Consider the following 27221-nt stretch of genomic DNA (forward strand, 5'->3'; position numbering starts at 1 on the left):
CCAGGACATCTATAGAGCTGTGCTGTGTGTTAACCAGGCTGGATGCTGCCAGGACATCTATAGAGCTGTGCTGTGTGTTAACCAGGCTGGATGCTGCCAGGACATCTATAGAGCTGGTTAGCTGTGTGATAACCAGGCTGGATGCTGCCAGGACATCTATAGAGCTGTGCTGTGTGTTCACCAGGCTGGATGCTGCCAGGACATCTATAGAGGTGTGTTGTGTGTTAACCAGGCTGGATGCTGCCAGGACATCTATAGAGCTGTGCTGTGTGTTAACCAGGCTGGATGCTGCCAGGACATCTATAGAGCTGTGCTGTGTGTTAACCAGGCTGGATGCTGCCAGGACATCTATAGAGCTGTGCTGTGTGTTAACCAGGCTGGATGCTGCCAGGACATCTATAGAGCTGGTTAGCTGTGTGTTATCCAGGCTGGATGCTGCCAGGACATCTATAGAGCTGTGCTGTGTGTTAACAAAGCTGGATGCTCCCAGGACATCTACAGAGCTGTGCTGTGTGTTAACCAGGCTGGATGCTGCCAGGACATCTATAGAGCTGGGCTGTGTGTTAACCAGGCTGGATGCTGCCAGGACATCTATAGAGCTGGTTAGCTGTGTGATAACCAGGCTGGATGCTGCCAGGACATCTATAGAGCTGTGCTGTGTGTTCACCAGGCTGGATGCTGCCAGGACATCTATAGAGCTGGTTAGCTGTGTGTTAACCAGGCTGGATGCTGCCAGGATATCTATAGAGCTGGTTAGCTGTGTGTTAACCAGGCTGGATGCTGCCAGGACATCTATAGAGCTGTGCTGAGTGTTAACCAGGCTGGATGCTGCCAGGACATCTATAGAGCTGTGCTGTGTGTTAACCAGGCTGGATGCTGCCAGGACATCTATAGAGCTGTGCTGTGTGTTAACCAGGCTGGATGCTGCCAGGACATATATAGAGCTGTGCTGTGTGTTAACCAGGCTGGATGCTGCCAGGACATCTATAGAGCTGTGCTGTGTGTTAACCAGGCTGGATGCTGCCAGGACATCTATAGAGCTGTGCTGTGTGTTTACCAGGCTGGATGCTGCCAGGACATCTATAGAGCTGGTTAGCTGTGTGTTAACCAGGCTGGATGCTGCCAGGACATCTATAGAGCTGTGCTGTATGTTAACAAGGCTGGATGCTCCCAGGACATCGAAAGAGCTGTGCTGTGTGTTAACCAGGCTGGATGCTGCCAGGACATCTATAGAGCTGTGCTGTGTGTTAACCAGGCTGGATGCTGCCAGGACATCTATAGAGCTGGTTAGCTGTGTGTTAACCAGGCTGGATGCTGCCAGGACATCTATAGAGCTGTGCTGTGTGTTAACCAGGCTGGATGCTGCCAGGACATCTATAGAGCTAGTTAGCTGTGTGTTAATAACCAGGCTGGATGCTGCCAGGACATCTATACAGCTGTGCTGTGTGTTAACCAGGCTGGATGCTGCCAGGACATCTATAGAGATGTGCTGTGTGTTAACCAGGCTGGATGCTGCCAGGACATCTATTGAGATGTGCTTTGTGTTAACCAGGCTGGATGCTGCCAGGACATCTATAGAGCTGTGCTGTGTGTTAACCAGGCTGGATGCTGCCAGGACATCTATAGAGCTGGTTAGCTGTGTGTTAACCAGGCTGGATGCTGCCAGGACATCTATAGAGCTGGTTAGCTGTGTGTTAACCAGGCTGGATGCTGCCAGGACATCTATAGAGCTAGTTAGCTGTGTGTTAACCAGGCTGGATGCTGCCAGGACATCTATAGAGCTGGTTAGCTGTGTGTTAACCAGGCTGGATGCTGCCAGGACATCTATAGAGCTGGTTAGCTGTGTGTTAACCAGGCTGGATGCTGCCAGGACGTCTATAGAGCTGTGTTGTGTGTTAACCAGGCTGGATGCTGTCAGAACATCTATAGAGTTGGTGCTGTGTGTTAACCAGGCTGGATGCTGCCAGGACATCTATAGAGCTGTGCTGTGTGTTAACCAGGCTGGATGCTGCCAGGACATCTATAGAGCTGGTTAGCTGTGTGTTAACCAGGCTGGATGCTGCCAGGACATCTTTAGAGCTGTGCTGTGTGTTAACCAGGCTGGATGCTGCCAGGACATCTATAGAGCTGGTTAGCTGTGTGTTAACCAGGCTGGATGCTGCCAGGACATCTATAGAGCTGTGCTGTGTGTTAACCAGGCTGGATGCTGCCAGGACATCTATAGAGCTGTGCTGTGTGTTAACTAGGCTGGATGCTGACAGGACATCTATAGAGCTGTGCTGCGTGTTAACCAGGCTTGATGCTGCCAGGACATCTATAGAGCTGTGCTGTGTGTTAACCAGGCTGGATGATGCCAGGACATCTATAGAGCTGTGCTGTGTGTTAACCAGGCTGGATGCTGCCAGGACATTTATAGAGCTGTGCTGTGTGTTAACCAGGCTCGATGCTGCCAGGACATCTATAGAGCTGTGCTGTGTGTTAACCAGGCTGGATGCTGCCAGGACATCTATAGAGCTGGTTAGCTTTGTGATAACCAGGCTGGATGCTGCCAGGACATCTCTAGAGCTGTGCTGTGTGTTCACCAGGCTGGATGCTGCCAGGACATCTATAGAGGTGTGTTGTGTGTTAACCAGGCTGGATGCTGCCAGGACATCTATAGAGCTGTGCTGTGTGTTAACCAGGCTGGATGCTGCCAGGACATCTATAGAGCTGTGCTGTGTGTTAACCAGGCTGGATGCTGACAGGACATCTATAGAGCTGTGCTGTGTGTTAACCAGGCTGGATGCTGCCAGGACATCTATAGAGCTGGTTAGCTGTGTGTTATCCAGGCTGGATGCTGCCAGGACATCTATAGAGCTGGTTAGCTGTGTGTTAACCAGGCTGGATGCTGCCAGGACATCTATAGAGCTGTGCTGTGTGTTTACCAGGCTGGATGCTGCCAGGACATCTATAGAGCTGGTTAGCTGTGTGTTAACCAGGCTGGATGCTGCCAGGACATCTATAGAGCTGTGCTGTATGTTAACAAGGCTGGATGCTCCCAGGACATCGAAAGACCTGTGCTGTGTGTTAACCAGGCTGGATGCTGCCAGGACATCTATAGAGCTGTGCTGTGTGTTAACCAGGCTGGATGCTGCCAGGACATCTATAGAGCAGGTTAGCTGTGTGTTAACCAGGCTGGATGCTGCCAGGACATCTATAGAGCTGTGCTGTGTGTTAACCAGGCTGGATGCTGCCAGGACATCTATAGAGCTGCTAATCTGTGTGTTAACCAGGCTGGATGCTGCCAGGACATCTATACAGCTGTGCTGTGTGTTAACCAGGCTGGATGCTGCCAGGACATCTATAGAGATGTGCTGTGTGTTAACCAGGCTGGATTCTGCCAGGACATCTATTGAGATGTGCTGTGTGTTAACCAGGCTGGATGCTGCCAGGACATCTATAGAGCTGTGCTGTGTGTTAACCAGGCTGGATGCTGCCAGGACATCTATAGAGCTGGTTAGCTGTGTGTTAACCAGGCTGGATGCTGCCAGGACATCTATAGAGCTGGTTAGCTGTGTGTTAACCAGGCTGGATGCTGCCAGGACATCTATAGAGCTGGTTAGCTGTGTGTTAACCAGGCTGGATGCTGCCAGGACATCTATAGAGCTGGTTAGCTGTGTGTTAACCAGGCTGGATGCTGCCAGGACATCTATAGAGCTGGTTAGCTGTGTGTTAACCAGGCTGGATGCTGCCAGGACGTCTATAGAGCTGTGTTGTGTGTTAACCAGGCTGGATGCTGTCAGGACATCTATAGAGTTGGTGCTGTGTGTTAACCAGGCTGGATGCTGCCAGGACATCTATAGAGCTGTGCTGTGTGTTAACCAGGCTGGATGCTGCCAGGACATCTATAGAGCTGGTTAGCTGTGTGTTAACCAGGCTGGATGCTGCCAGGACATCTTTAGAGCTGTGCTGTGTGTTAACCAGGCTGGATGCTGCCAGGACATCTATAGAGCTGGTTAGCTGTGTGTTAACCAGGCTGGATGCTGCCAGGACATCTATAGAGCTGTGCTGTGTGTTAACCAGGCTGGATGCTGCCAGGACATCTATAGAGCTGTGCTGTGTGTTAACTAGGCTGGATGCTGACAGGACATCTATAGAGCTGTGCTGCGTGTTAACCAGGCTTGATGCTGCCAGGACATCTATAGAGCTGTGCTGTGTGTTAACCAGGCTGGATGATGCCAGGACATCTATAGAGCTGTGCTGTGTGTTAACCAGGCTGGATGCTGCCAGGACATCTATAGAGCTGTGCTGTGTGTTAACCAGGCTCGATGCTGCCAGGACATCTATAGAGCTGTGCTGTGTGTTAACCAGGCTGGATGCTGCCAGGACATCTATAGAGCTGGTTAGCTTTGTGATAACCAGGCTTGATGCTGCCAGGACATCTATAGAGCTGTGCTGTGTGTTCACCAGGCTGGATGCTGCCAGGACATCTATAGAGGTGTGTTGTGTGTTAACCAGGCTGGATGCTGCCAGGACATCTATAGAGCTGTGCTGTGTGTTAACCAGGCTGGATGCTGCCAGGACATCTATAGAGCTGTGCTGTGTGTTAACCAGGCTGGATGCTGACAGGACATCTATAGAGCTGTGCTGTGTGTTAACCAGGCTGGATGCTGCCAGGACATCTATAGAGCTGGTTAGCTGTGTGTTATCCAGGCTGGATGCTGCCAGGACATCTATAGAGCTGTGCTGTGTGTTAACAAGGCTGGATGCCCCCAGGACATCTATAGAGCTGTGCTGTGTGTTAACCAGGCTGGATGCTGCCAGGACATCTATAGAGCTGTGCTGTGTGTTAACCAGGTAGGATGCTGCCAGGACATCTATAGAGCTGGTTAGCTGTGTGATAACCAGGCTGGATGCTGCCAGGACATCTATAGAGCTGTGCTGTGTGTTCACCAGGCTGGATGCTGCCAGGACATCTATATAGCTGGTTAGCTGTGTGTTAACCAGGCTGGATGCTGCCAGGATATCTATAGAGCTGGTTATCTGTGTGTTAACCAGGCTGGATGCTACCAGGACATCTATAGAGCTGTGCTGAGTGTTAACCAGGCTGGATGCTGCCAGGACATCTATAGAGCTGTGCTGTGTGTTAACCAGGCTGGATGCTGCCAGGACATCTATAGAGCTGTGCTGTGTGTTAACCAGACTGGATGCTGCCAGAACATATATAGAGCTGTGCTGTGTGTTAACCAGGCTGGATGCTGCCAGGACATCTATAGAGCTGTGCTGTGTGTTAACCAGGCTGTATGCTGCCAGGACATCTATAGAGCTGTGCTGTGTGTTTACCAGGCTGGATGCTGCCAGGACATCTATAGAGCTGTGCTGTGTGTTAACCAGGCTGGATGCTGCCAGGACATCTATAGAGCTGGTTAGCTGTGTGTTAACCAGGCTGGATGCTGCCAGGACATCTATAGAGCTGGTTAGCTGTGTGTTAACCAGGCTGGATGCTGCCAGGACATCTATAGAGCTGTGCTGTGTGTTAACCAGGCTGGATGCTGCCAGGACATCTATAGAGCTGGTTAGCTGTGTGTTAACCAGGCTGGATGCTGCCAGGACATCTATAGAGCTGGTTAGCTGTGTGTTAACCAGGCTGGATGCTGCCAGGACATCTATAGAGCTGGTTAGCTGTGTGTTAATCAGGCTGTATGCTGCCAGGACATCTATAGAGCTGGTTAGCTGTGTGTTAACCAGGCTGCATGCTGCTAGGACATCTACAGAGCTGGTTAGCTGTGTGTTAACCAGGCTGGATGCTGCCAGGACATCTATAGAGCTGTGTTGTGTGTTAGCCAGGCTGGATGCTGCCAGGACATCTATAGAGCTGTGTTGTGTGTTAACCAGGCTGGATGCTGCCAGGACATCTATAGAGCTGGTTAGCTGTGTGTTAACCAGGCTGGATGCTGCCAGGACATCTAGATAGCTGTGCTGTGTGTTAACCAGGCTGGATGCTGCCAGGAGATCTATAGAGCTGTGCTGTGTGTTAACTAGGCTGGATGCTGCCAGGACATCTATAGAGCTGTGCTGTGTGTTAACAAGGCTGGATGCTCCCAGGACATCTGAGGAGCTGTGCTGTGTGTTAACCAGGCTGGATGCTGCCAGGACATCTATAGAGCTGTGCTGTGTGTTAACCAGGCTGGATGCTGCCCGGACATCTATAGAGCTGGTTAGCTGTGTGTTAACCAGGCTGCATGCTGCCAGGACATCTATAGAGCTGTGCTGTGTGTTAACCAGGCTGGATGCTGCCAGGACATCTATAGAGCTGGTTAGCTGTGTGTTAACCAGGCTGGATGCTGCCAGGACATATGTATAGCTGTGCTGTGTGTTAACCAGGCTGGATGCTGCCAGGACATCTATAGAGCTGTGCTGTGTGTTAACCAGGCTGGATGCTGCCAGGACATCTATGGAGCTGTGCTGTGTGTTAACCAGGCTGGATGCTGCCAGGACATCTATAGAGCTGTGCTGTGTGTTAACCAGGCTGGATGCTGCCAGGACATCTATGGAGCTGTGCTGTGTGTTAACCAGGCTGGATGCTGCCAGGACATCTATAGAGCTGTGCTGTGTGTTAACCAGGCTGGATGCTGCCAGGACATCTATGGAGCTGTGCTGTGTGTTAACCAGATTGGATGCTACCAGGACATCTATAGAGCTGGTTAGCTGTGTGTTAACCAGGCTGGATGCTGCCATGACATCTATAGAGCTGTGCTGTGTGTTAACCAGGCTGGATGCTGCCAGGACCTCTATAGAGCTGTGCTGTGTGTTAACCAGGCTGGATGCTGCCAGGACATCTATAGAGCTATGCTGTGTGTTAACCAGGCTGGATGCTGCCAGGACATCTATAGAGCTGTGCTGTGTGTTAACCAGGCTGGATGCTGCCAAGACATCTATAGAGCTGGTTAGCTGTGTGTTAACCAGGCTGGATGCTGCCAGGACATCTATAGAGCTGGTTAGCTGTGTGTTAACCAGGCTGGATGCTGCCAGGACATCTATAGAGCTGTGCTGTGTGTTACCCAGGCTGGATGCTGCCAGGACATCTATAGAGTTGGTGCTGTGTGTTAAGCAGGCTGGATGCTGCCAGGACATCTATAGAGCTGTGCTGTGTGTTAACCAGGCTGGATGCTGCCAGGACATCTATAGAGCTGTGCTGTGTGTTAACCAGGCTGGATGCTGCCAGGACATCTATAGAGCTGGTTAGCTGTGTGTTAACCAGGCTGGATGCTGCCAGGACATCTATAGAGCTGGTTATCTGTGTGTTAACCAGGCTGTATGCTGCCAGGACATCTATAGAGCTGGTTAGCTGTGTGTTAACCAGGCTGCATGCTGCCAGGACATCTATAGAGCTGGTTAGCTGTGTGTTAACCAGGCTGGATGCTGCCAGGAAATCTATAGAGCTGGTTAGCTTTGTGTTAACCTTGCTGGATGCTGCCAGGACATCTATAGAGCTGTGCTGTGTGTTAACCAGGCTGGATGCTGCCAGGACATCTATTGAGCTGTGCTGTGTGTTAACCAGGCTGGATGCTGCCAGGACCTCTATAGAGCTGTGCTGTGTGTTAACCAGGCTGGATGCTGCCAGGACATCTATAGAGCTGTGCTGTGTGTTAACCAGGCTGGATGCTGCCAGGACATCTATAGAGCTGGTTCGCTATGTGTTAACCAGGCTGGATGCTGCCAGGACATCTATAAAGCTGGTTAGCTGTGTGTTAACCAGGCTGGATGCTGCCAGGACATCTATAGAGCTGGTTAGCTGTGTGTTAACCAGGCTGGATGCTGCCAGGACATCTATAGAGCTGGTTAGCTTTGTGTTAACCTTGCTGGATGCTTCCAGGACATCTATAGAGCTGTGCTGTGTGTTAACCAGGCTGGATGCTGCCAGGACATCTATTGAGCTGTGCTGTGTGTTATCCAGGCTGGATGCTGCCAGGACATATATAGAGCTGTGCTGTGTGTTAACCAGGCTGGATGCTGCCAGGACATCTATAGAGCTGGATCCCTATGTGTTAACCAGGCTGGATGCTGCCAGGACATCTATAAAGCTGGTTAGCTGTGTGTTAACCAGGCTGGATGCTGCCAGGACATCTATAGAGCTGGTTAGCTGTCTGTTAACCAGGCTGGATGCTGCCAGGACATCTATAGAGCTGTGCTGTGTGTTAACCAGGCTGGATGCTGCCAGGACATCTATAGAGCTGGTTAGCTGTGTGTTAACCAGGCTGGATGCTGCCAGGACATCTATAGAGCTGGTTAGCTGTGTGTTAACTAGGCTGGATGCTGCCAGGACATCGATAGAGCTGTGCTGTGTGTTAACAAGGCTGGATGCTCCCAGGACATCTATAGAGCTGTGCTGTGTGTTAACAAGGCTGGATGCTCCCAGGACATCTGAGGAGCTGTGCTGTGTGTTAACCAGGCTGGATGCTGCCAGGACATCTATAGAGCTGTGCTGTGTGTTAACCAGGCTGGATGCTGCCAGGACATCTATAGAGCTGGTTAGCTGTGTGTTAACCAGGCTGCATGCTGCCAGGACATCTATAGAGCTGTGCTGTGTGTTAACCAGGCTGGATGCTGCCAGGACATCTATAGAGCTGGTTAGCTGTGTGTTAACCAGGCTGGATGCTGCCAGGACATATGTATAGCTGTGCTGTGTGTTAACCAGGCTGGATGCTGCCAGGACATCTATAGAGCTGTGCTGTGTGTTAACCAGGCTGGATGCTGCCAGGACATCTATGGAGCTGTGCTGTGTGTTAACCAGGCTGGATGCTGCCAGGACATCTATAGAGCTGTGCTGTGTGTTAACCAGGCTGGATGCTGCCAGGACATCTATGGAGCTGTGCTGTGTGTTAACCAGGCTGGATGCTGCCAGGACATCTATAGAGCTGTGCTGTGTGTTAACCAGGCTGGATGCTGCCAGGACATCTATAGAGCTGTGCTGTGTGTTAACCAGGCTGGATGCTGCCAGGACATCTATAGAGCTGTGCTGTGTGTTAACCAGGCTGGATGCTGCCAAGACATCTATAGAGCTGGTTAGCTGGGGGTTAACCAGGCTGGATGCTGCCAGGACATCTATAGAGCTGTGCTGTGTGTTAACCAGGCTGGATGCTGTCAGAACATCTATAGAGTTGGTGCTGTGTGTTAACCAGGCTGGATGCTGCCAGGACATCTATGGAGCTGTGCTGTGTGTTAACCAGATTGGATGCTACCAGGACATCTATAGAGCTGGTTAGCTGTGTGTTAACCAGGCTGGATGCTGCCATGACCTCTATAGAGCTGTGCTGTGTGTTAACCAGGCTGGATGCTGCCAGGACATCTATAGAGCTGTGCTGTGTGTTAACCAGGCTGGATGCTGCCAGGACATCTATAGAGCTGTGCTGTGTGTTAACCAGGCTGGATGCTGCCAAGACATCTATAGAGCTGGTTAGCTGTGTGTTAACCAGGCTGGATGCTGCCAGGACATCTATAGAGCTGGTTAGCTGTGTGTTAACCAGGCTGGATGCTGCCAGGACATCTATAGAGCTGTGCTGTGTGTTACCCAGGCTGGATGCTGCCAGGACATCTATAGAGTTGGTGCTGTGTGTTAAGCAGGCTGGATGCTGCCAGGACATCTATAGAGCTGTGCTGTGTGTTAACCAGGCTGGATGCTGCCAGGACATCTATAGAGCTGTGCTGTGTGTTAACCAGGCTGGATGCTGCCAGGACATCTATAGAGCTGGTTAGCTGTGTGTTAACCAGGCTGGATGCTGCCAGGACATCTATAGAGCTGGTTATCTGTGTGTTAACCAGGCTGTATGCTGCCAGGACATCTATAGAGCTGGTTAGCTGTGTGTTAACCAGGCTGCATGCTGCCAGGACATCTATAGAGCTGGTTAGCTGTGTGTTAACCAGGCTGGATGCTGCCAGGAAATCTATAGAGCTGGTTAGCTTTGTGTTAACCTTGCTGGATGCTGCCAGGACATCTATAGAGCTGTGCTGTGTGTTAACCAGGCTGGATGCTGCCAGGACATCTATTGAGCTGTGCTGTGTGTTAACCAGGCTGGATGCTGCCAGGACCTCTATAGAGCTGTGCTGTGTGTTAACCAGGCTGGATGCTGCCAGGACATCTATAGAGCTGTGCTGTGTGTTAACCAGGCTGGATGCTGCCAGGACATCTATAGAGCTGGTTCGCTATGTGTTAACCAGGCTGGATGCTGCCAGGACATCTATAAAGCTGGTTAGCTGTGTGTTAACCAGGCTGGATGCTGCCAGGACATCTATAGAGCTGGTTAGCTGTGTGTTAACCAGGCTGGATGCTGCCAGGACATCTATAGAGCTGGTTAGCTTTGTGTTAACCTTGCTGGATGCTTCCAGGACATCTATAGAGCTGTGCTGTGTGTTAACCAGGCTGGATGCTGCCAGGACATCTATTGAGCTGTGCTGTGTGTTATCCAGGCTGGATGCTGCCAGGACATATATAGAGCTGTGCTGTGTGTTAACCAGGCTGGATGCTGCCAGGACATCTATAGAGCTGGATCCCTATGTGTTAACCAGGCTGGATGCTGCCAGGACATCTATAAAGCTGGTTAGCTGTGTGTTAACCAGGCTGGATGCTGCCAGGACATCTATAGAGCTGGTTAGCTGTCTGTTAACCAGGCTGGATGCTGCCAGGACATCTATAGAGCTGTGCTGTGTGTTAACCAGGCTGGATGCTGCCAGGACATCTATAGAGCTGGTTAGCTGTGTGTTAACCAGGCTGGATGCTGCCAGGACATCTATAGAGCTGGTTAGCTGTGTGTTAACTAGGCTGGATGCTGCCAGGACATCGATATAGCTGTGCTGTGTGTTAACAAGGCTGGATGCTCCCAGGACATCTATAGAGCTGTGCTGTGTGTTAACAAGGCTGGATGCTCCCAGGACATCTGAGGAGCTGTGCTGTGTGTTAACCAGGCTGGATGCTGCCAGGACATCTATAGAGCTGTGCTGTGTGTTAACCAGGCTGGATGCTGCCAGGACATCTATAGAGCTGGTTAGCTGTGTGTTAAACAGGCTGCATGCTGCCAGGACATCTATAGAGCTGTGCTGTGTGTTAACCAGGCTGGATGCTGCCAGGACATCTATAGAGCTGGTTAGCTGTGTGTTAACCAGGCTGGATGCTGCCAGGACATATGTATAGCTGTGCTGTGTGTTAACCAGGCTGGATGCTGCCAGGACATCTATAGAGCTGTGCTGTGTGTTAACCAGGCTGGATGCTGCCAGGACATCTATGGAGCTGTGCTGTGTGTTAACCAGGCTGGATGCTGCCAGGACATCTATAGAGCTGTGCTGTGTGTTAACCAGGCTGGATGCTGCCAGGACATCTATGGAGCTGTGCTGTGTGTTAACCAGGCTGGATGCTGCCAGGACATCTATAGAGCTGTGCTGTGTGTTAACCAGGCTGGATGCTGCCAGGACATCTATAGAGCTGTGCTGTGTGTTAACCAGGCTGGATGCTGCCAGGACATCTATAGAGCTGTGCTGTGTGTTAACCAGGCTGGATGCTGCCAAGACATCTATTGAGCTGGTTAGCTGTGTGTTAACCAGGCTGGATGCTGCCAGGACATCTATAGAGCTGGTTAGCTGTGTGTTAACCAGGCTGGATGCTGCCAGGACATCTATAGAGCTGTGCTGTGTGTTACCCAGGCTGGATGCTGCCAGGACATCTATAGAGTTGGTGCTGTGTGTTAAGCAGGCTGGATGCTGCCAGGACATCTATAGAGCTGTGCTGTGTGTTAACCAGGCTGGATGCTGCCAGGACATCTATAGAGCTGTGCTGTGTGTTAACCAGGCTGGATGCTGCCAGGACATCTATAGAGCTGGTTAGCTGTGTGTTAACCAGGCTGGATGCTGCCAGGACATCTATAGAGCTGGTTATCTGTGTGTTAACCAGGCTGTATGCTGCCAGGACATCTATAGAGCTGGTTAGCTGTGTGTTAACCAGGCTGCATGCTGCCAGGACATCTATAGAGCTGGTTAGCTGTGTGTTAACCAGGCTGGATGCTGCCAGGAAATCTATAGAGCTGGTTAGCTTTGTGTTAACCTTGCTGGATGCTGCCAGGACATCTATAGAGCTGTGCTGTGTGTTAACCAGGCTGGATGCTGCCAGGACATCTATTGAGCTGTGCTGTGTGTTAACCAGGCTGGATGCTGCCAGGACCTCTATAGAGCTGTGCTGTGTGTTAACCAGGCTGGATGCTGCCAGGACATCTATAGAGCTGTGCTGTGTGTTAACCAGGCTGGATGCTGCCAGGACATCTATAGAGCTGTGCTGTGTGTTAACCAGGCTGGATGCTGCCAGGACATCTATAGAGCTGGTTAGCTGTGTGTTAACCAGGCTGCATGCTGCCAGGACATCTATAGAGCTGTGCTGTGTGTTAACCAGGCTGGATGCTGCCAGGACATCTATAGAGCTGGTTAGCTGTGTGTTAACCAGGCTGGATGCTGCCAGGACATATGTATAGCTGTGCTGTGTGTTAACCAGGCTGGATGCTGCCAGGACATCTATAGAGCTGTGCTGTGTGTTAACCAGGCTGGATGCTGCCAGGACATCTATGGAGCTGTGCTGTGTGTTAACCAGGCTGGATGCTGCCAGGACATCTATAGAGCTGTGCTGTGTGTTAACCAGGCTGGATGCTGCCAGGACATCTATGGAGCTGTGCTGTGTGTTAACCAGGCTGGATGCTGCCAGGACATCTATAGAGCTGTGCTGTGTGTTAACCAGGCTGGATGCTGCCAGGACATCTATAGAGCTGTGCTGTGTGTTAACCAGGCTGGATGCTGCCAGGACATCTATAGAGCTGTGCTGTGTGTTAACCAGGCTGGATGCTGCCAAGACATCTATTGAGCTGGTTAGCTGTGTGTTAACCAGGCTGGATGCTGCCAGGACATCTATAGAGCTGGTTAGCTGTGTGTTAACCAGGCTGGATGCTGCCAGGACATCTATAGAGCTGTGCTGTGTGTTACCCAGGCTGGATGCTGCCAGGACATCTATAGAGTTGGTGCTGTGTGTTAAGCAGGCTGGATGCTGCCAGGACATCTATAGAGCTGTGCTGTGTGTTAACCAGGCTGGATGCTGCCAGGACATCTATAGAGCTGTGCTGTGTGTTAACCAGGCTGGATGCTGCCAGGACATCTATAGAGCTGGTTAGCTGTGTGTTAACCAGGCTGGATGCTGCCAGGACATCTATAGAGCTGGTTATCTGTGTGTTAACCAGGCTGTATGCTGCCAGGACATCTATAGAGCTGGTTAGCTGTGTGTTAACCAGGCTGCATGCTGCCAGGACATCTATAGAGCTGGTTAGCTGTGTGTTAACCAGGCTGGATGCTGCCAGGAAATCTATAGAGCTGGTTAGCTTTGTGTTAACCTTGCTGGATGCTGCCAGGACATCTATAGAGCTGTGCTGTGTGTTAACCAGGCTGGATGCTGCCAGGACATCTATTGAGCTGTGCTGTGTGTTAACCAGGCTGGATGCTGCCAGGACCTCTATAGAGCTGTGCTGTGTGTTAACCAGGCTGGATGCTGCCAGGACATCTATAGAGCTGTGCTGTGTGTTAACCAGGCTGGATGCTGCCAGGACATCTATAGAGCTGGTTCGCTATGTGTTAACCAGGCTGGATGCTGCCAGGACATCTATAAAGCTGGTTAGCTGTGTGTTAACCAGGCTGGATGCTGCCAGGACATCTATAGAGCTGGTTAGCTGTGTGTTAACCAGGCTGGATGCTGCCAGGACATCTATAGAGCTGGTTAGCTTTGTGTTAACCTTGCTGGATGCTTCCAGGACATCTATAGAGCTGTGCTGTGTGTTAACCAGGCTGGATGCTGCCAGGACATCTATTGAGCTGTGCTGTGTGTTATCCAGGCTGGATGCTGCCAGGACATATATAGAGCTGTGCTGTGTGTTAACCAGGCTGGATGCTGCCAGGACATCTATAGAGCTGGATCCCTATGTGTTAACCAGGCTGGATGCTGCCAGGACATCTATAAAGCTGGTTAGCTGTGTGTTAACCAGGCTGGATGCTGCCAGGACATCTATAGAGCTGGTTAGCTGTCTGTTAACCAGGCTGGATGCTGCCAGGACATCTATAGAGCTGTGCTGTGTGTTAACCAGGCTGGATGCTGCCAGGACATCTATAGAGCTGGTTAGCTGTGTGTTAACCAGGCTGGATGCTGCCGGGACATCTATAGAGCTGGTTAGCTGTGTGTTAACTAGGCTGGATGCTGCCAGGACATCGATAGAGCTGTGCTGTGTGTTAACAAGGCTGGATGCTCCCAGGACATCTATAGAGCTGTGCTGTGTGTTAACCAGGCTGGATGCTGCCAGGACATCTATAGAACTGTGCTGTGTGTTTACCAGGCTGGATGCTGTCAGGACATCTATAGAGCTGGTTAGCTGTGTGTTAACCAGGCTGGATGCTGCCAGGACATCTATAGAGCTGTGCTGTGTGTTAACCAGGCTGGATGCTGCCAGGACATCTATAGAGCTGGTTAGCTGTGTGTTAACCAGGCTGGATGCTGCCAGGACATCTATAGAGCTGGTTAGCTGTGTGTTAACCAGGCTGGATGCTGCCAGGACATCTATAGAGCTGTGCTGTGTGTTAACCAGGCTGGATGCTTCCAGGACATCTATAGAGCTGTGCTGTGTGTTAACCAGGCTGGATGCTGCCAGGACATCTATAGAGCTGTGCTGTTTGTTATCCAGGCTGGATGCTGCCAGGACATCTATAGAGCTGTGCTGTGTGTTAACCAGGCTGGATGCTGCCAGGACATCTATAGAGCTGTGCTGTGTGTTAACCAGGCTGGATGCTTCCAGGACATCTATAGAGCTGGTTAGCTGTGTGTTAACCAGGCTGGATGCTGCCAGGACATCTATAGAGCTGGTTAGCTGTGTGTTAACCTTGCTGGATGCTGCCAGGACATCTATCGAGCTGTGCTGTGTGTTAACCAGGCTGGATGCTGCCAGGACATCTATAGAGATGTCCTGTGTGTTAACCAGGCTGGATGCTGCCAGGACATCTATAGAGCTGTGCTGTGTGTTAACCAGGCTGGATGTTGTTGTGTTGTGTGTTTTTCTTTTAGAATGGTTTCACTCCGCTCCACATCGCCTGCAAGAAGAACAGAATCAAAGTGATGGAACTACTGCTGAAACACGGAGCGTCCATACAGGCAGTGACCGAGGTAGGAACTGAAACACAGAGCGTCCATACAGGCAGTGACCGTGGTAGGATAGAAACACGGAGCGTCCATACAGGCAATGACCGAGGTAGGAACTGAAACACGGAGCGTCCATACAGGCAGTGGCCGAGGTAGGGAGTGAAACACAGAGCGTCCATACAGGCAGTGGCCGAGGTAGGAGCTGAAACACGGAGAGTCCATACAGGCAGTTACCGAGGTAGGAACTGAAACACGGAGCGTCCATACAGGCAGTGACCGAGGTAGAAGATGAAACACGGAGCGTCCATACAGGCAGTGACCGAGGTAGGACCTGAAACACGGGGCGTCCATACAGGCAGTGACCGAGGTAGGGAGGGATACACGGAGCGTCCATACAGGCAGTGGCCGAGGTAGGAACTGAAACACGGAGCGAAACACGGAGCGTCCATACAGGCAGGTCCCGAGGTAGGATCTGAAACACGGAGCATCCACACAGGCAGTGACCGGGGTAGGAACTGAAACACAGAGAGTCCATACAGGCAGTGGCCGAGGTAGGAGCTGAAACACGTAGCGTGCATACAGGCAGTGACCGAGGTAGGAACTGAAACACGGAGCGTCCATACAGGCAGTGACCGAGGTAGCGAGTGAAACACGGACTGTCCATACAGGCAGTGGCCGAGGTAGGGAGTGAAACACGGAGCGTCCATACAGGCAGTGGCCGAGGTAGGAACTGAAACACGGAGCGTCCACACAGGCAGTGACCGGGGTAGGAACTGAAACACAGAGAGTCCATACAGGCAGTGGCCGAGGTAGGAGCTGAAACACGTAGCGTGCATACAGGCAGTGACCGAGGTAGGAACTGAAACACGGAGCGTCCATACAGGCAGTGACCGAGGTAGCGAGTGAAACACGGACTGTCCATACAGGCAGTGGCCGAGGTAGGGAGTGAAACACGGAGCGTCCATACAGGCAGTGGCCGAGGTAGGAACTGAAACACGGAGCGTCCACACAGGCAGTGACCGGGGTAGGAACTGAAACACAGAGAGTCCATACAGGCAGTGGCCGAGGTCGGAAAGGGAAACACGGAGAGTCCATACAGGCAGTGACCGAGGTAGGAACTGAAACTCTGTGTCTCTGTTCCAGTCTGGTGTCTTGTTCCTAGAATAACTCTGTGTCTCTGTTCCAGTCGGGTCTCTTGTTCCTAGAATAACTCTGTGTCTCTGTTCCAGTCGGGTCTCTTGTTCCTAGAATAACTCTGTGTCTCTGTTCCAGTCGGGTCTCTTGTTCCTAGAATAACTCTGTGTCTCTGTTCCAGTCGGGTCTCTTGTTCCTAGAATAACTCTGTGTCTCTGTTCCAGTCGGGTCTCTTGTTCCTAGAATAACTCTGTGTCTCTGTTCCAGTCGGGTCTCTTGTTCCTAGAATAACTCTGTGTCTCTGTTCCAGTCGGGTCTCACTCCGATCCATGTGGCGGCTTTCATGGGACACGATAACATCGTCACTCAGCTGACGAATCACGGAGCTTCGCCAAACACAACTAATGTGGTGAGTCACAGAATACACTCTCCCTCTCTCTCTCTCTCTCTCTCTCTCCCTCTCTCTCTCTCTCTCTCTCTCTACCTCCATTTCTCCCCCTCTCACTCTCTCTCTCTCATATCAAAGTATTTGAAAGAAACTATGTGATAATGTCAAAGAAAGGTTGGGGAAAGCGTTCCATATAGATTTAGAACATTAGCCTGTGTGTTTGATAGAACCCTGGTATCTAACCTGTGTGTTTGATAGAACCCTGGTACCTAACCGGTGTGTTTGATACAACCCTGGTATCTAACCTGTGTGTTTGATAGAACCCTGGTATCTAACCTGTGTGTTTGATAGAACCCTGGTATCTAACCTGTGTGTTTGATAGAACCCTGGTATCTAACCTGTGTGTTTGATAGAACCCTGGTATCTAACCTGTGTGTTTGATAGAACCCTGGTATCTAACCTGTGTGTTTGATAGAACCCTGGTATCTAACCTGTGTGTTTGTGAAGTAACATTTCTAGCCTGTGTGTTTGTGAAGTAACATTCCTAACCTGTGTGTATCTCTGTGTTTCAGAGGGGAGAGACGCCGCTCCACATGGCAGCGAGAGCCGGCCAGGCTGACGTGGTCAAATACCTGGTTCAGAACGGAGCCAGAGTGGAGGTCAAGGCCAAGGTAGGACTGGAGAAAAACCCAATACTGACTGGAGAGAATCCCCCATACTGACTGGAGAGAATACTGACTGGAGAGAATCCCCCCATACTGACTGGAGAGAATCCCCCATACTGACTAGAGAGAATCCCCCATACTGACTGGAGAGAATCCCCCATACTGACTGGAGAGAATCCCCCATACTGACTGGAGAGAATCCCCCATACTGACTGGAGAGAATACTGACTGGAGAGAATCCCCCCATACTGACTGGAGAGAATCCCCCATACTGACTGGAGAGAATACTGACTGGAGAGAATCCCCCATACTGACTGGAGAGAATCCCCCATACTGACTGGAGAGAATCCCCCATACTGACTGGAGAGAATCCCCCCCATACTGACTGGAGAGAATCCCCCATACTGACTGGAGAGAATACTGACTGGAGAGAATCCCCCATACTGACTGGAGAGAATCCCCCATACTGACTGGAGATAATCCCCCATACTGACTGGAGAGAATCCCCCATACTGACTGGAGAGAATCCCTCATACCGACTGGAGAGAATCCCCCATACTGACTGGAGAGAATCCCCCATACTGACTGGAGAGAATCCCCCATACTGACTGGAGAGAATCCCCCATACTAACTGAGGAGAATCCCCCATACTGACTGGAGAGAATCCCCCATACTGACTGGAGAGAATCCCCCCATACTGACTGGAGAGAATCCCCCATACTGACTGGAGAGAATACTGACTGGAGAGAATCCCCCATACTGACTGGAGAGAATACTGACTGGAGAGAATCCCCCATACTGACTGGAGAGAATCCCTCACACCGACTGGAGAGAATCCCCCATACTGACTGGAGAGAATCCCCCATACTGACTGGAGAGAATCCCCCATACTGACCGGAGAGAATCCCCCATACTGACTGGAGAGAATCCCCCATACTGACTGGAGAGAATCCCCCATACTGACTGGAGAGAATCCCCCATACTGACTGGAGAGAATACTGACTGGAGAGAATCCCCCATACTGACTGGAGAGAATCCCCCATACTGACTGGAGAGAATCCCCCATACTGACTGGAGAGAATCCCCCATACTGACTGGAGAGAATCCCGATTACTGACTGGAGAGAATCCCCCCATACTGACTGGAGAGAATCCCCCATACTGACTGGAGAGCCCCATACTGACTGGAGATAATACTGACTGGAGAGAATCCCCCATACTGTCTGGAGAGAATTCCCCATACTGTCTGGAGAGAATTCCCCATACTGACTGGAGAGAATCCCCCATACTGACTGGAGAGAATTCCCCATACTGACTGGAGAGAATCCCCCATACTGTCTGGAGAGAATTCCCCATACTGTCTGGAGAGAATCCCCCATACTGTCTGGAGAGAATTCCCCATACTGACTGGAGAGAATCCCCCATACTGACTGGAGAGAATCCCCCCCATACTGACTGGAGAGAATCCCCCATACTGACTGGAGAGAATCCCCCATACTGACTGGAGAGAATACTGACTGGAGAGAATCCCCCATACCAGGTATTGTTATTGGTGGAGTTATTATATTTAAATGAGGTATTCTTAGCCATGTGGAGTATTTACTGTTGTATTACTATGGATCCTGTGAATTGTTGTCACAGTTGACCTTAAGAAAAAGTTTTTTTGGTGGTCTGTTGAAGTGTCTTTGGTCATGTTTGTCTCCTGTCTGTCCTCTGTCCCTGTCCTCTGTCCCTGTCTCCAGGACAACCAGACCCCGCTCCACATCTCCAGTCGTCTGGGGAAGCCTGACATCGTGCTGCATCTGCTGCAGAACGGGGCGTGTCCTGACGCCACTACCTCCTCTGGCTACACCCCCTTACACCTGGCTGCCAAAGAGGGACACAGAGACGTCACCTCAGTCCTCCTTGACCAGGGGGCTTCTCCAGACATCACTACCAAGGTACACACTACACCCTACACACTACACCCTACACACTACACACTAAACCCTGCACACTTCACCCTACGATCTTTACATTACACACGTTATCCTACACACTACACCCTAGACACTTCACACTACACACTTTACACTACACTCTACACACTACTACCTTTATCCTTCACACTACACACTACACACTTTACACTACAACCTACAAACTTCACCCTACACACTACACACTTTCCACTACACCCTACACTCTACACACTACACACTTTACAATACACCCTTCACCTTACACTCTAAACACTTTTCACTACACCCTACTTCCTCACACAGGAAGCGGCGCAGGTCCTAATCCAGGCACTTGTCCTCTCCCGTCTGGATTACTGCAACTCACTGTTGGCTGGGCTCCCCGCTTGTCCCACCCCACCCCTACGGCAGGGCAGCTCCCGCTCAGCCCAGTCCAAGCTCTTCTCTCCCACTCAGCCCCCCCTCCCACCTAGCTATCTGAAGATGAATATACTAACTACTGTAATATGTGGTTGTCCCACCTAGCTATCTGAATATACTAACTACTGTGATATGTGGTCGTCCCACCTAGCTATCTGAATATACTAACTACTGTAATATGTGGTTGTCCCACCTAGCTATCTGAATATACTAACTACTGTAATATGTGGTTGTCCCACCTAGCTATCTGAATATACTAACTACTGTGATATGTGGTTGTCTCACCTAGCTATCTGAATATACTAACTACTGTGATATGTGGTTGTCCACCTAGCTATCTGAAGATGAATATACTAACTACTGTAATATGTGGTTGTCCCACCTAGCTATCTGAATATACTAACTACTGTGATATGTGGTTGTCCCACCTAGCTATCTGAATATACTAACTACTGTAATATGTGGTTGTCCCACCTAGCTATCTGAATATACTAACTACTGTGATATGTGGTTGTCCCTCCTAGCTATCTGAATATACTAACTACTGTAATATGTGGTTGTCCCACCTAGCTATCTGAATATACTAACTACTGGGATATGTGGTTGTCCCACCTAGCTATCTGAATATACTAACTACTGTAATATGTGGTTGTCCCACCTAGCTATCTGAATATACTAACTACTGGGATATGTGGTTGTCCCACCTAGCTATCTGAATATACTAACTACTGTGATATGTGGTTGTCCCACCTAGCTATCTGAATATACTAACTACTGTAATATGTGGTTGTCCCACCTAGCTATCTGAATATACTAACTACTGGGATATGTGGTCGTCCCACCTAGCTATCTGAATATACTAACTACTGTGATATGTGGTTGTCCCTCCTAGCTATCTGAATATACTAACTACTGTAATATGTGGTTGTCCCACCTAGCTATCTGAATATACTAACTACTGGGATATGTGGTTGTCCCACCTAGCTATCTGAATATACTAACTACTGTAATATGTGGTTGTCCCACCTAGCTATCTGAATATACTAACTACTGTGATATGTGGTTGTCCCACCTAGCTATCTGAATATACTAACTACTGTGATATGTGGTTGTCCCACCTAGCTATCTGAATATACTAACTACTGGGATATGTGGTCGTCCCACCTAGCTATCTGAATATACTAACTACTGTAATATGTGGTTGTCCCACCTAGCTATCTGAATATACTAACTACTGTAATATGTGGTTGTCCCACCTAGCTATCTGAATATACTAACTACTGTAATTTGTGGTTGTCCCACCTAGCTATCTGAATATACTAACTACTGGGATATGTGGTTGTCCCACCTAGCTATCTGAATATACTAACTACTGTAATATGTGGTTGTCCCACCTAGCTATCTGAATATACTAACTACTGTAATATGTGGTTGTCCCACCTAGCTATCTGAATATACTAACTACTGTAATATGTGGTTGTCCCACCTAGCTATCTGAATATACTAACTACTGTGATATGTGGTTGTCCCTCCTAGCTATCTGAAGATGAAAGCAGTAACTGTAAGGCGCTCTGGATAAGAGCGTCTGCTAAATGACTAACGTGTAATAATCTATGATGTCATGCTGTGAGTGTTGTTGTGGCTCATTGCTGTCTACTTCTCTCCTCTCATCTCCTTTCCTCTCTCATCTCCTCTCTCCTCTCTCATCTCCTCTCATCTTCATCATCTCCCTGTCTCCTTCTCTCTCCTTTCCTTTCATCACCTCCTTTTCTCCTTTCCTCTCCTCATCTCCTGTCCTTTCCTCTCCTCCTCTCTCCTCCTTTTTCCTCCTCTTTCCTCTTCTCTCCTTTCCTCTCCTCCTCTCCTCCCCTCTTCCAGAAAGGCTTCACTCCCCTCCATGTTGCAGCTAAGTATGGGAAGATAGAAGTGGCCAACCTTCTGCTGCAGAGACACACTGCGCCCGATGCAGCTGGGAAGGTACCGTAGTCACCATGGAAACAGTGATGAGCTAGTCTGGTAGTCAATAGTACATCCCACTGATGGTAACGTGGCCCTTTATCACGTACAGCACAGATAGTGATGTCATATGAGTTATTCTCATATTGGTTCATTATACTGTAAATATTTTCCGTCTGGATTTTAATGATTTGTATCCAGACGGGAAAATATTTACACAAGAAGCAACCTAATATCACACAGTCAAACTCTCAGTCATTCTAGCAGTGCTGCTAACCAGGTTTCCATCCTACCTTTTTATTAGAGTAAAGTACATGTCAGATAAAACAACGGCACGACAGGCCTGATGGAAACAGCTCATTTGTCGGTAAAATGTATTATTTGAGAAATGGCGGTGAAAAACGCCTTTTATGTGCAAATATTAATATTAGAACCATCATATGGAGGTAAACTTGGGAGTCACGTAGCTGTTGTGTGGTCCTCCCACTACGACTCCGGCTCTGAGTCACGTGATAATATGTTGTGTGGTCCTCCCACTACGACTCCGGCTGGGAGTCACGTGATGATATGTTGTGTGGTCCTCCCACTACGACTCCGACTGGGAATCACGTAGCTGTTGTGTGGTCCTCCCACTACGACTCCGGCTGGGAGTCACGTGATGATATGTTGTGTGGTCCTCCCACTACGACTCCGGCTCTGAGCCACGTGATGGTATGTTGTGTGGTCCTCCCACTACGACTCCGGCTGGGAGTCACGTGATGATATGTTGTGTGGTCCTCCCACTACGACTCCGGCTGGGAGTCACGTGATGATATGTTGTGTGGTCCTCCCACTACGACTCTGACTGGGAATCACGTAGCTGTTGTGTGGTCCTCCCACTACGACTCCGGCTGGGAGTCACGTGATGATATGTTGTGTGGTCCTCCCACTACGACTCCGGCTGGGAGTCACGTGATGATATGTTGTGTGGTCCTCCCACTACGACTCCGGCTGGGAGTCACGTGATGATATGTTGTGTGGTCCTCCCACTACGACTCTGACTGGGAATCACGTAGCTGTTGTGTGGTCCTCCCACTACGACTCCGGCTGGGAGTCACGTGATGATATGTTGTGTGGTCCTCCCACTACGACTCCGGCTCTGAGCCACGTGATGTTAAGTTGTGTGGTCCTCCCACTACGACTCCGGCTGGGAGTCACGTGATTATATGTTGTGTGGTCCTCCCACTACGACTCTGACTCTGAATCACGTGATCTGTTGTGTGGTCCTCCCACTACGACTCCGGCTCTGAGTCACGTGATGATATGTTGTGTGGTCCTCCCACTACGACTCCGGCTCTGAGTCACGTGATGATATGTTGTGTGGTCCTCCCACTACGACTCCGGCTGGGAGTCACATGATGATATGTTGTGTGGTCCTCCCACTACGACTCCGGCTCTGAGTCACGTGATGATATGTTGTGTGGTCCTCCCACTACGACTCCGGCTGGGAGTCATGTGATGATATGTTGTGTGGTCCTCCCACTACGACTCCGGCTCTGAGTCACGTGATGATATGTTGTGGGGTCCTCCCACCACGACTCCGGCTGGGAGTCACGTGATGATATGTTGTGTGGTCCTCCCACTATGACTCCAGCTCTGAGTCCCGTGATGATATGTTGTGTGGTCCTCCCACTACGACTCCGGCCTTCATTTGATTATTAGCTGGATGAAGAAACTGTATGACTGAAGGTCCATTATCATGTATACAGGTTGGATTTGGTTTGAGTCATTTAGAAGTAGAATGAGGTTGGATTTGGTTTGAGTCATTTAGAAGTAGATTGAGGTTGGATTTGGTTTGAGTCATTTAGAAGTAGATTGAGTTTGGATATGGTTTGAGTCATTTAGAAGCAGATTGAGGTTGGATTTGGTTTGAGTCATTTAGAAGTAGATTGAGGTTGGATTTGGTTTGAGTCATTTAGAAGTAGATTGAGTTTGGATTTGGTTTGAGTCATTTAGAAGCAGATTGAATTTGGATTTGGTTTGAGTCATTTAGAAGCAGATTGAGGTTGGATTTGGTTTGAGTCATTTAGAAGCAGATTGAGGTTGGATTTGGTTTGAGTCATTTAGAAGTAGATTGAGTTTGGATTTGGTTTGAGTCATTTAGAAGCAGATTGAATTTGGATTTGGTTTGAGTCATTTAGAAGCAGATTGAGGTTGGATTTGGTTTGAGTCATTTAGAAGTAGATTGAGGTTGGATTTGGTTTGAGTCATTTAGAAGCAGATTGAGGTTGGATTTGGTTTGAGTCATTTAGAAGTAGATTGAGGTTGGATTTGGTTTGAGTCATTTAGAAGCAGATTGAGGTTGGATATGGTTTGAGTCATTTAGAAGCAGATTGAGGTTGGATTTGGTTTGAGTCATTTAGAAGTAGATTGAGGTTGGATTTGGTTTGAGTCATTTAGAAGCAGATTGAGGTTGGATTTGGTTTGAGTCATTTAGAAGTAGATTGAGTTTGGATTTGGTTTGAGTCATTTAGAAGCAGATTGAATTTGGATTTGGTTTGAGTCATTTAGAAGCAGATTGAGGTTGGATTTGGTTTGAGTCATTTAGAAGCAGATTGAGGTTGGATTTGGTTTGAGTCATTTTGAAGTAGATTGAGTTTGGATTTGGTTTGAGTCATTTAGAAGCAGATTGAGGTTGGATTTGGTTTGAGTCATTTAGAAGTAGATTGAGGTTGGATTTGGTTTGAGTCATTTAGAAGCAGATTGAGGTTGGATTTGGTTTGAGTCATTTAGAAGTAGATTGAGGTTGGATTTGGTTTGAGTCATTTAGAAGCAGATTGAGGTTGGATTTGGTTTGATTCATTTAGAAGTAGATTGAGTTTGGATTTGGTTTGAGTCATTTAGAAGTAGATTGAGGTTGGATTTGGTTTGAGTCATTTAGAAGCAGATTGAGGTTGGATTTGGTTTGAGTCATTTAGAAGTAGATTGAGTTTGGATTTGGTTTGAGTCATTTAGAAGCAGATTGAATTTGGATTTGGTTTGAGTCATTTAGAAGCAGATTGAGGTTGGATTTGGTTTGAGTCATTTAGAAGTAGATTGAGGTTGGATTTGGTTTGAGTCATTTAGAAGCAGATTGAGGTTGGATTTGGTTTGAGTCATTTAGAAGTAGATTGAGGTTGGATTTGGTTTGAGTCATTTAGAAGCAGATTGAGGTTGGATTTGGTTTGAGTCATTTAGAAGTAGATTGAGGTTGGATTTGGTTTGAGTCATTTAGAAACAGAATGAGTTTGGATTTGGTTTGAGTCATTTAGAAGTAAATTGGGGTTGGAATTGGTTTGAGTCATTTAGAAGCAGATTGAGTTTGGATTTGGTTTGAGTCATTTAGAAGTAGATTGAGGTTGGATTTGGTTTGAGTCATTTAGAAGCAGATTGAGGTTGGATTTGGTTTGAGTCATTTAGAAGTAGATTGAGTTTGGATTTGGTTTGAGTCATTTAGAAGCAGATTGAATTTGGATTTGGTTTGAGTCATTTAGAAGCAGATTGAGGTTGGATTTGGTTTGAGTCATTTAGAAGTAGATTGAGGTTGGATTTGGTTTGAGTCATTTAGAAGCAGATTGAGGTTGGATTTGGTTTGAGTCATTTAGAAGTAGATTGAGGTTGGATTTGGTTTGAGTCATTTAGAAGCAGATTGAGGTTGGATTTGGTTTGAGTCATTTAGAAGTAGATTGAGGTTGGATTTGGTTTGAGTCATTTAGAAACAGAATGAGTTTGGATTTGGTTTGAGTCATTTAGAAGTAAATTGGGGTTGGAATTGGTTTGAGTCATTTAGAAGCAGATTGAGTTTGGATTTGGTTTGAGTCATTTAGAAGCAGATTGAGGTTGGATTTGGTTTGAGTCATTTAGAAGTAGATTGAGTTTGGATTTGGTTTGAGTCGTTTAGAAGCAGGTTGAGTGTGTTTGACACCCCTGCTCTAGAGAGTGAAGCCCCTGTTATGATGCTGAAACACTGATCAGTTTAACATGTCTTTATTCAACGGATAAAGACAGAATTGGAATTGTGTAACTGATTTATATTTCAACCACTTAAGATCCCGGTTTGTCATCCTTCCACTGTGTTGGGCTAAGTGCCTCAGCCTTCAGTCTAACACTAATGCAGCTGTGTATGCCGTTGTGTTTCTGTAGAGTGGTCTAACTCCCCTACACGTAGCTGCTCATTATGATAACCAGAAAGTGGCTCTGCTGCTGCTGGACCAGGGAGCTTCACCGCACGCTGCTGCCAAGGTAGGTTACCAGTTACATATTCACGCCATTTAGCAGACGCTCTTATCCAGAGCCACTTACAGGATCAATTAGGGTTAAATGCCTTGCTCATTGCCGTCATTGCCGTCATTGTAAATAAGAATTTGTTCTTAACTGACTTGCCTGGTTAAATAAATGTAAAATAGAAAATAACAGATGTTTCATCTAGTCTGCTCAGGAACCACTACCACACCAGTATCAGACCACACCAGTATCAGACCACACCAGTATCAGACCACACCAGTATCAGACCACTACCACACCAGTATCAGACCACACCAGTATCAGACCACTATCACACCAGTATCAGACCACACCAGTATCAGACCACATCAGTATCAGACCACTACCACACCAGTATCAGACCACACCAGCATCAGACCACACCAGTATCAGACCACACCAGTATCAGACCACTACCACACCAGTATCAGACCACTACCACACCAGTATCAGACCACTACCACACCAGTATCAGACCACACCAGTATCAGACCACACCAGTATCAGACCACTACCACACCAGTATCAGACCACACCAGTATCAGACCACACCAGTATCAGACCACATCAGTATCAGACCACACCAGTATCAGACCACACCAGTATCAGACTGTGCAGATGTTTCTTTTAGGGTGAAAAAACGTTCACTTGATGTTCCAAGAATGTTCCCAGAACACATTCCATCTGTTCTATAAAGGTTCCCAGAACACATTTCATCTGTTCTATAAAGGTTCCCATAATGTTTCATTAGGTTGTGGTAACATTGTGGGGACATGTTCCCAGAACATATTCCATCTGTTCTATAAAGGTTCCCATAATGTTTCATTAGGTTGTGGTAACATTGTGGGGACATGTTCCCAGAACACATTCCATCTGTTCTATAAAGGTTCCCATAATGTTTCATTAGGTTGTGGTAACATTGTGCCGACATGTTCCCAGAACACATTCCATCTGTTCTATAAAGGTTCCCATAATGTTTCATTAGGTTGTGGTAACATTGTGGGGACATGTTCCCAAAACAGATATGTTTTTAAAACACAAAAACTGTCCAGGTGTGCTGACATTCAGATATTGTTTGTATCAGGCTGCACAAAACATTCCTTTGATGTTGCAAGATTGTTGGCAGAATAGCCTTTGTGAGTTCTTTTAAAGGTTCCCAGAACTTGTCATTAGGTTGTGGGAACAGTGTGGGTACATTACAAGAGATACAAAATATGCTCAGTTGTGATGACATTCATA

General features: G+C 48.6%; 1 protein-coding gene across 32 annotated transcripts in view; it reads left to right on the top strand.

Annotated features, from left to right (window-relative positions):
* LOC106577222 (ankyrin-3) overlaps positions 1-27221 on the top strand; it is a 587325-nt gene that overhangs the window by 435110 nt on the left and 124994 nt on the right. For 30 of the 32 annotated variants that reach the window (XM_045701215.1, XM_045701221.1, XM_045701212.1 and 27 more), the window contains 6 exons: positions 15107-15205; positions 16626-16724; positions 17276-17374; positions 19110-19307; positions 21624-21722; positions 25863-25961. In XM_045701215.1, the coding sequence (XP_045557171.1) occupies positions 15107-15205; positions 16626-16724; positions 17276-17374; positions 19110-19307; positions 21624-21722; positions 25863-25961 (693 nt within the window). Of the gene's footprint in view, positions 1-15106; positions 15206-16046; positions 16077-16276; positions 16293-16625; positions 16725-17275; positions 17375-19109; positions 19308-21623; positions 21723-25862; positions 25962-27221 lie in introns of those variants that run through there. The other 2 variants (XM_045701222.1, XM_045701223.1) reach the window with 2 other exon arrangements.

The sequence above is a fragment of the Salmo salar genome, chromosome ssa18 (assembly GCF_905237065.1).
Source record: "Salmo salar chromosome ssa18, Ssal_v3.1, whole genome shotgun sequence".
Classification (NCBI taxonomy): domain Eukaryota; kingdom Metazoa; phylum Chordata; class Actinopteri; order Salmoniformes; family Salmonidae; genus Salmo; species Salmo salar.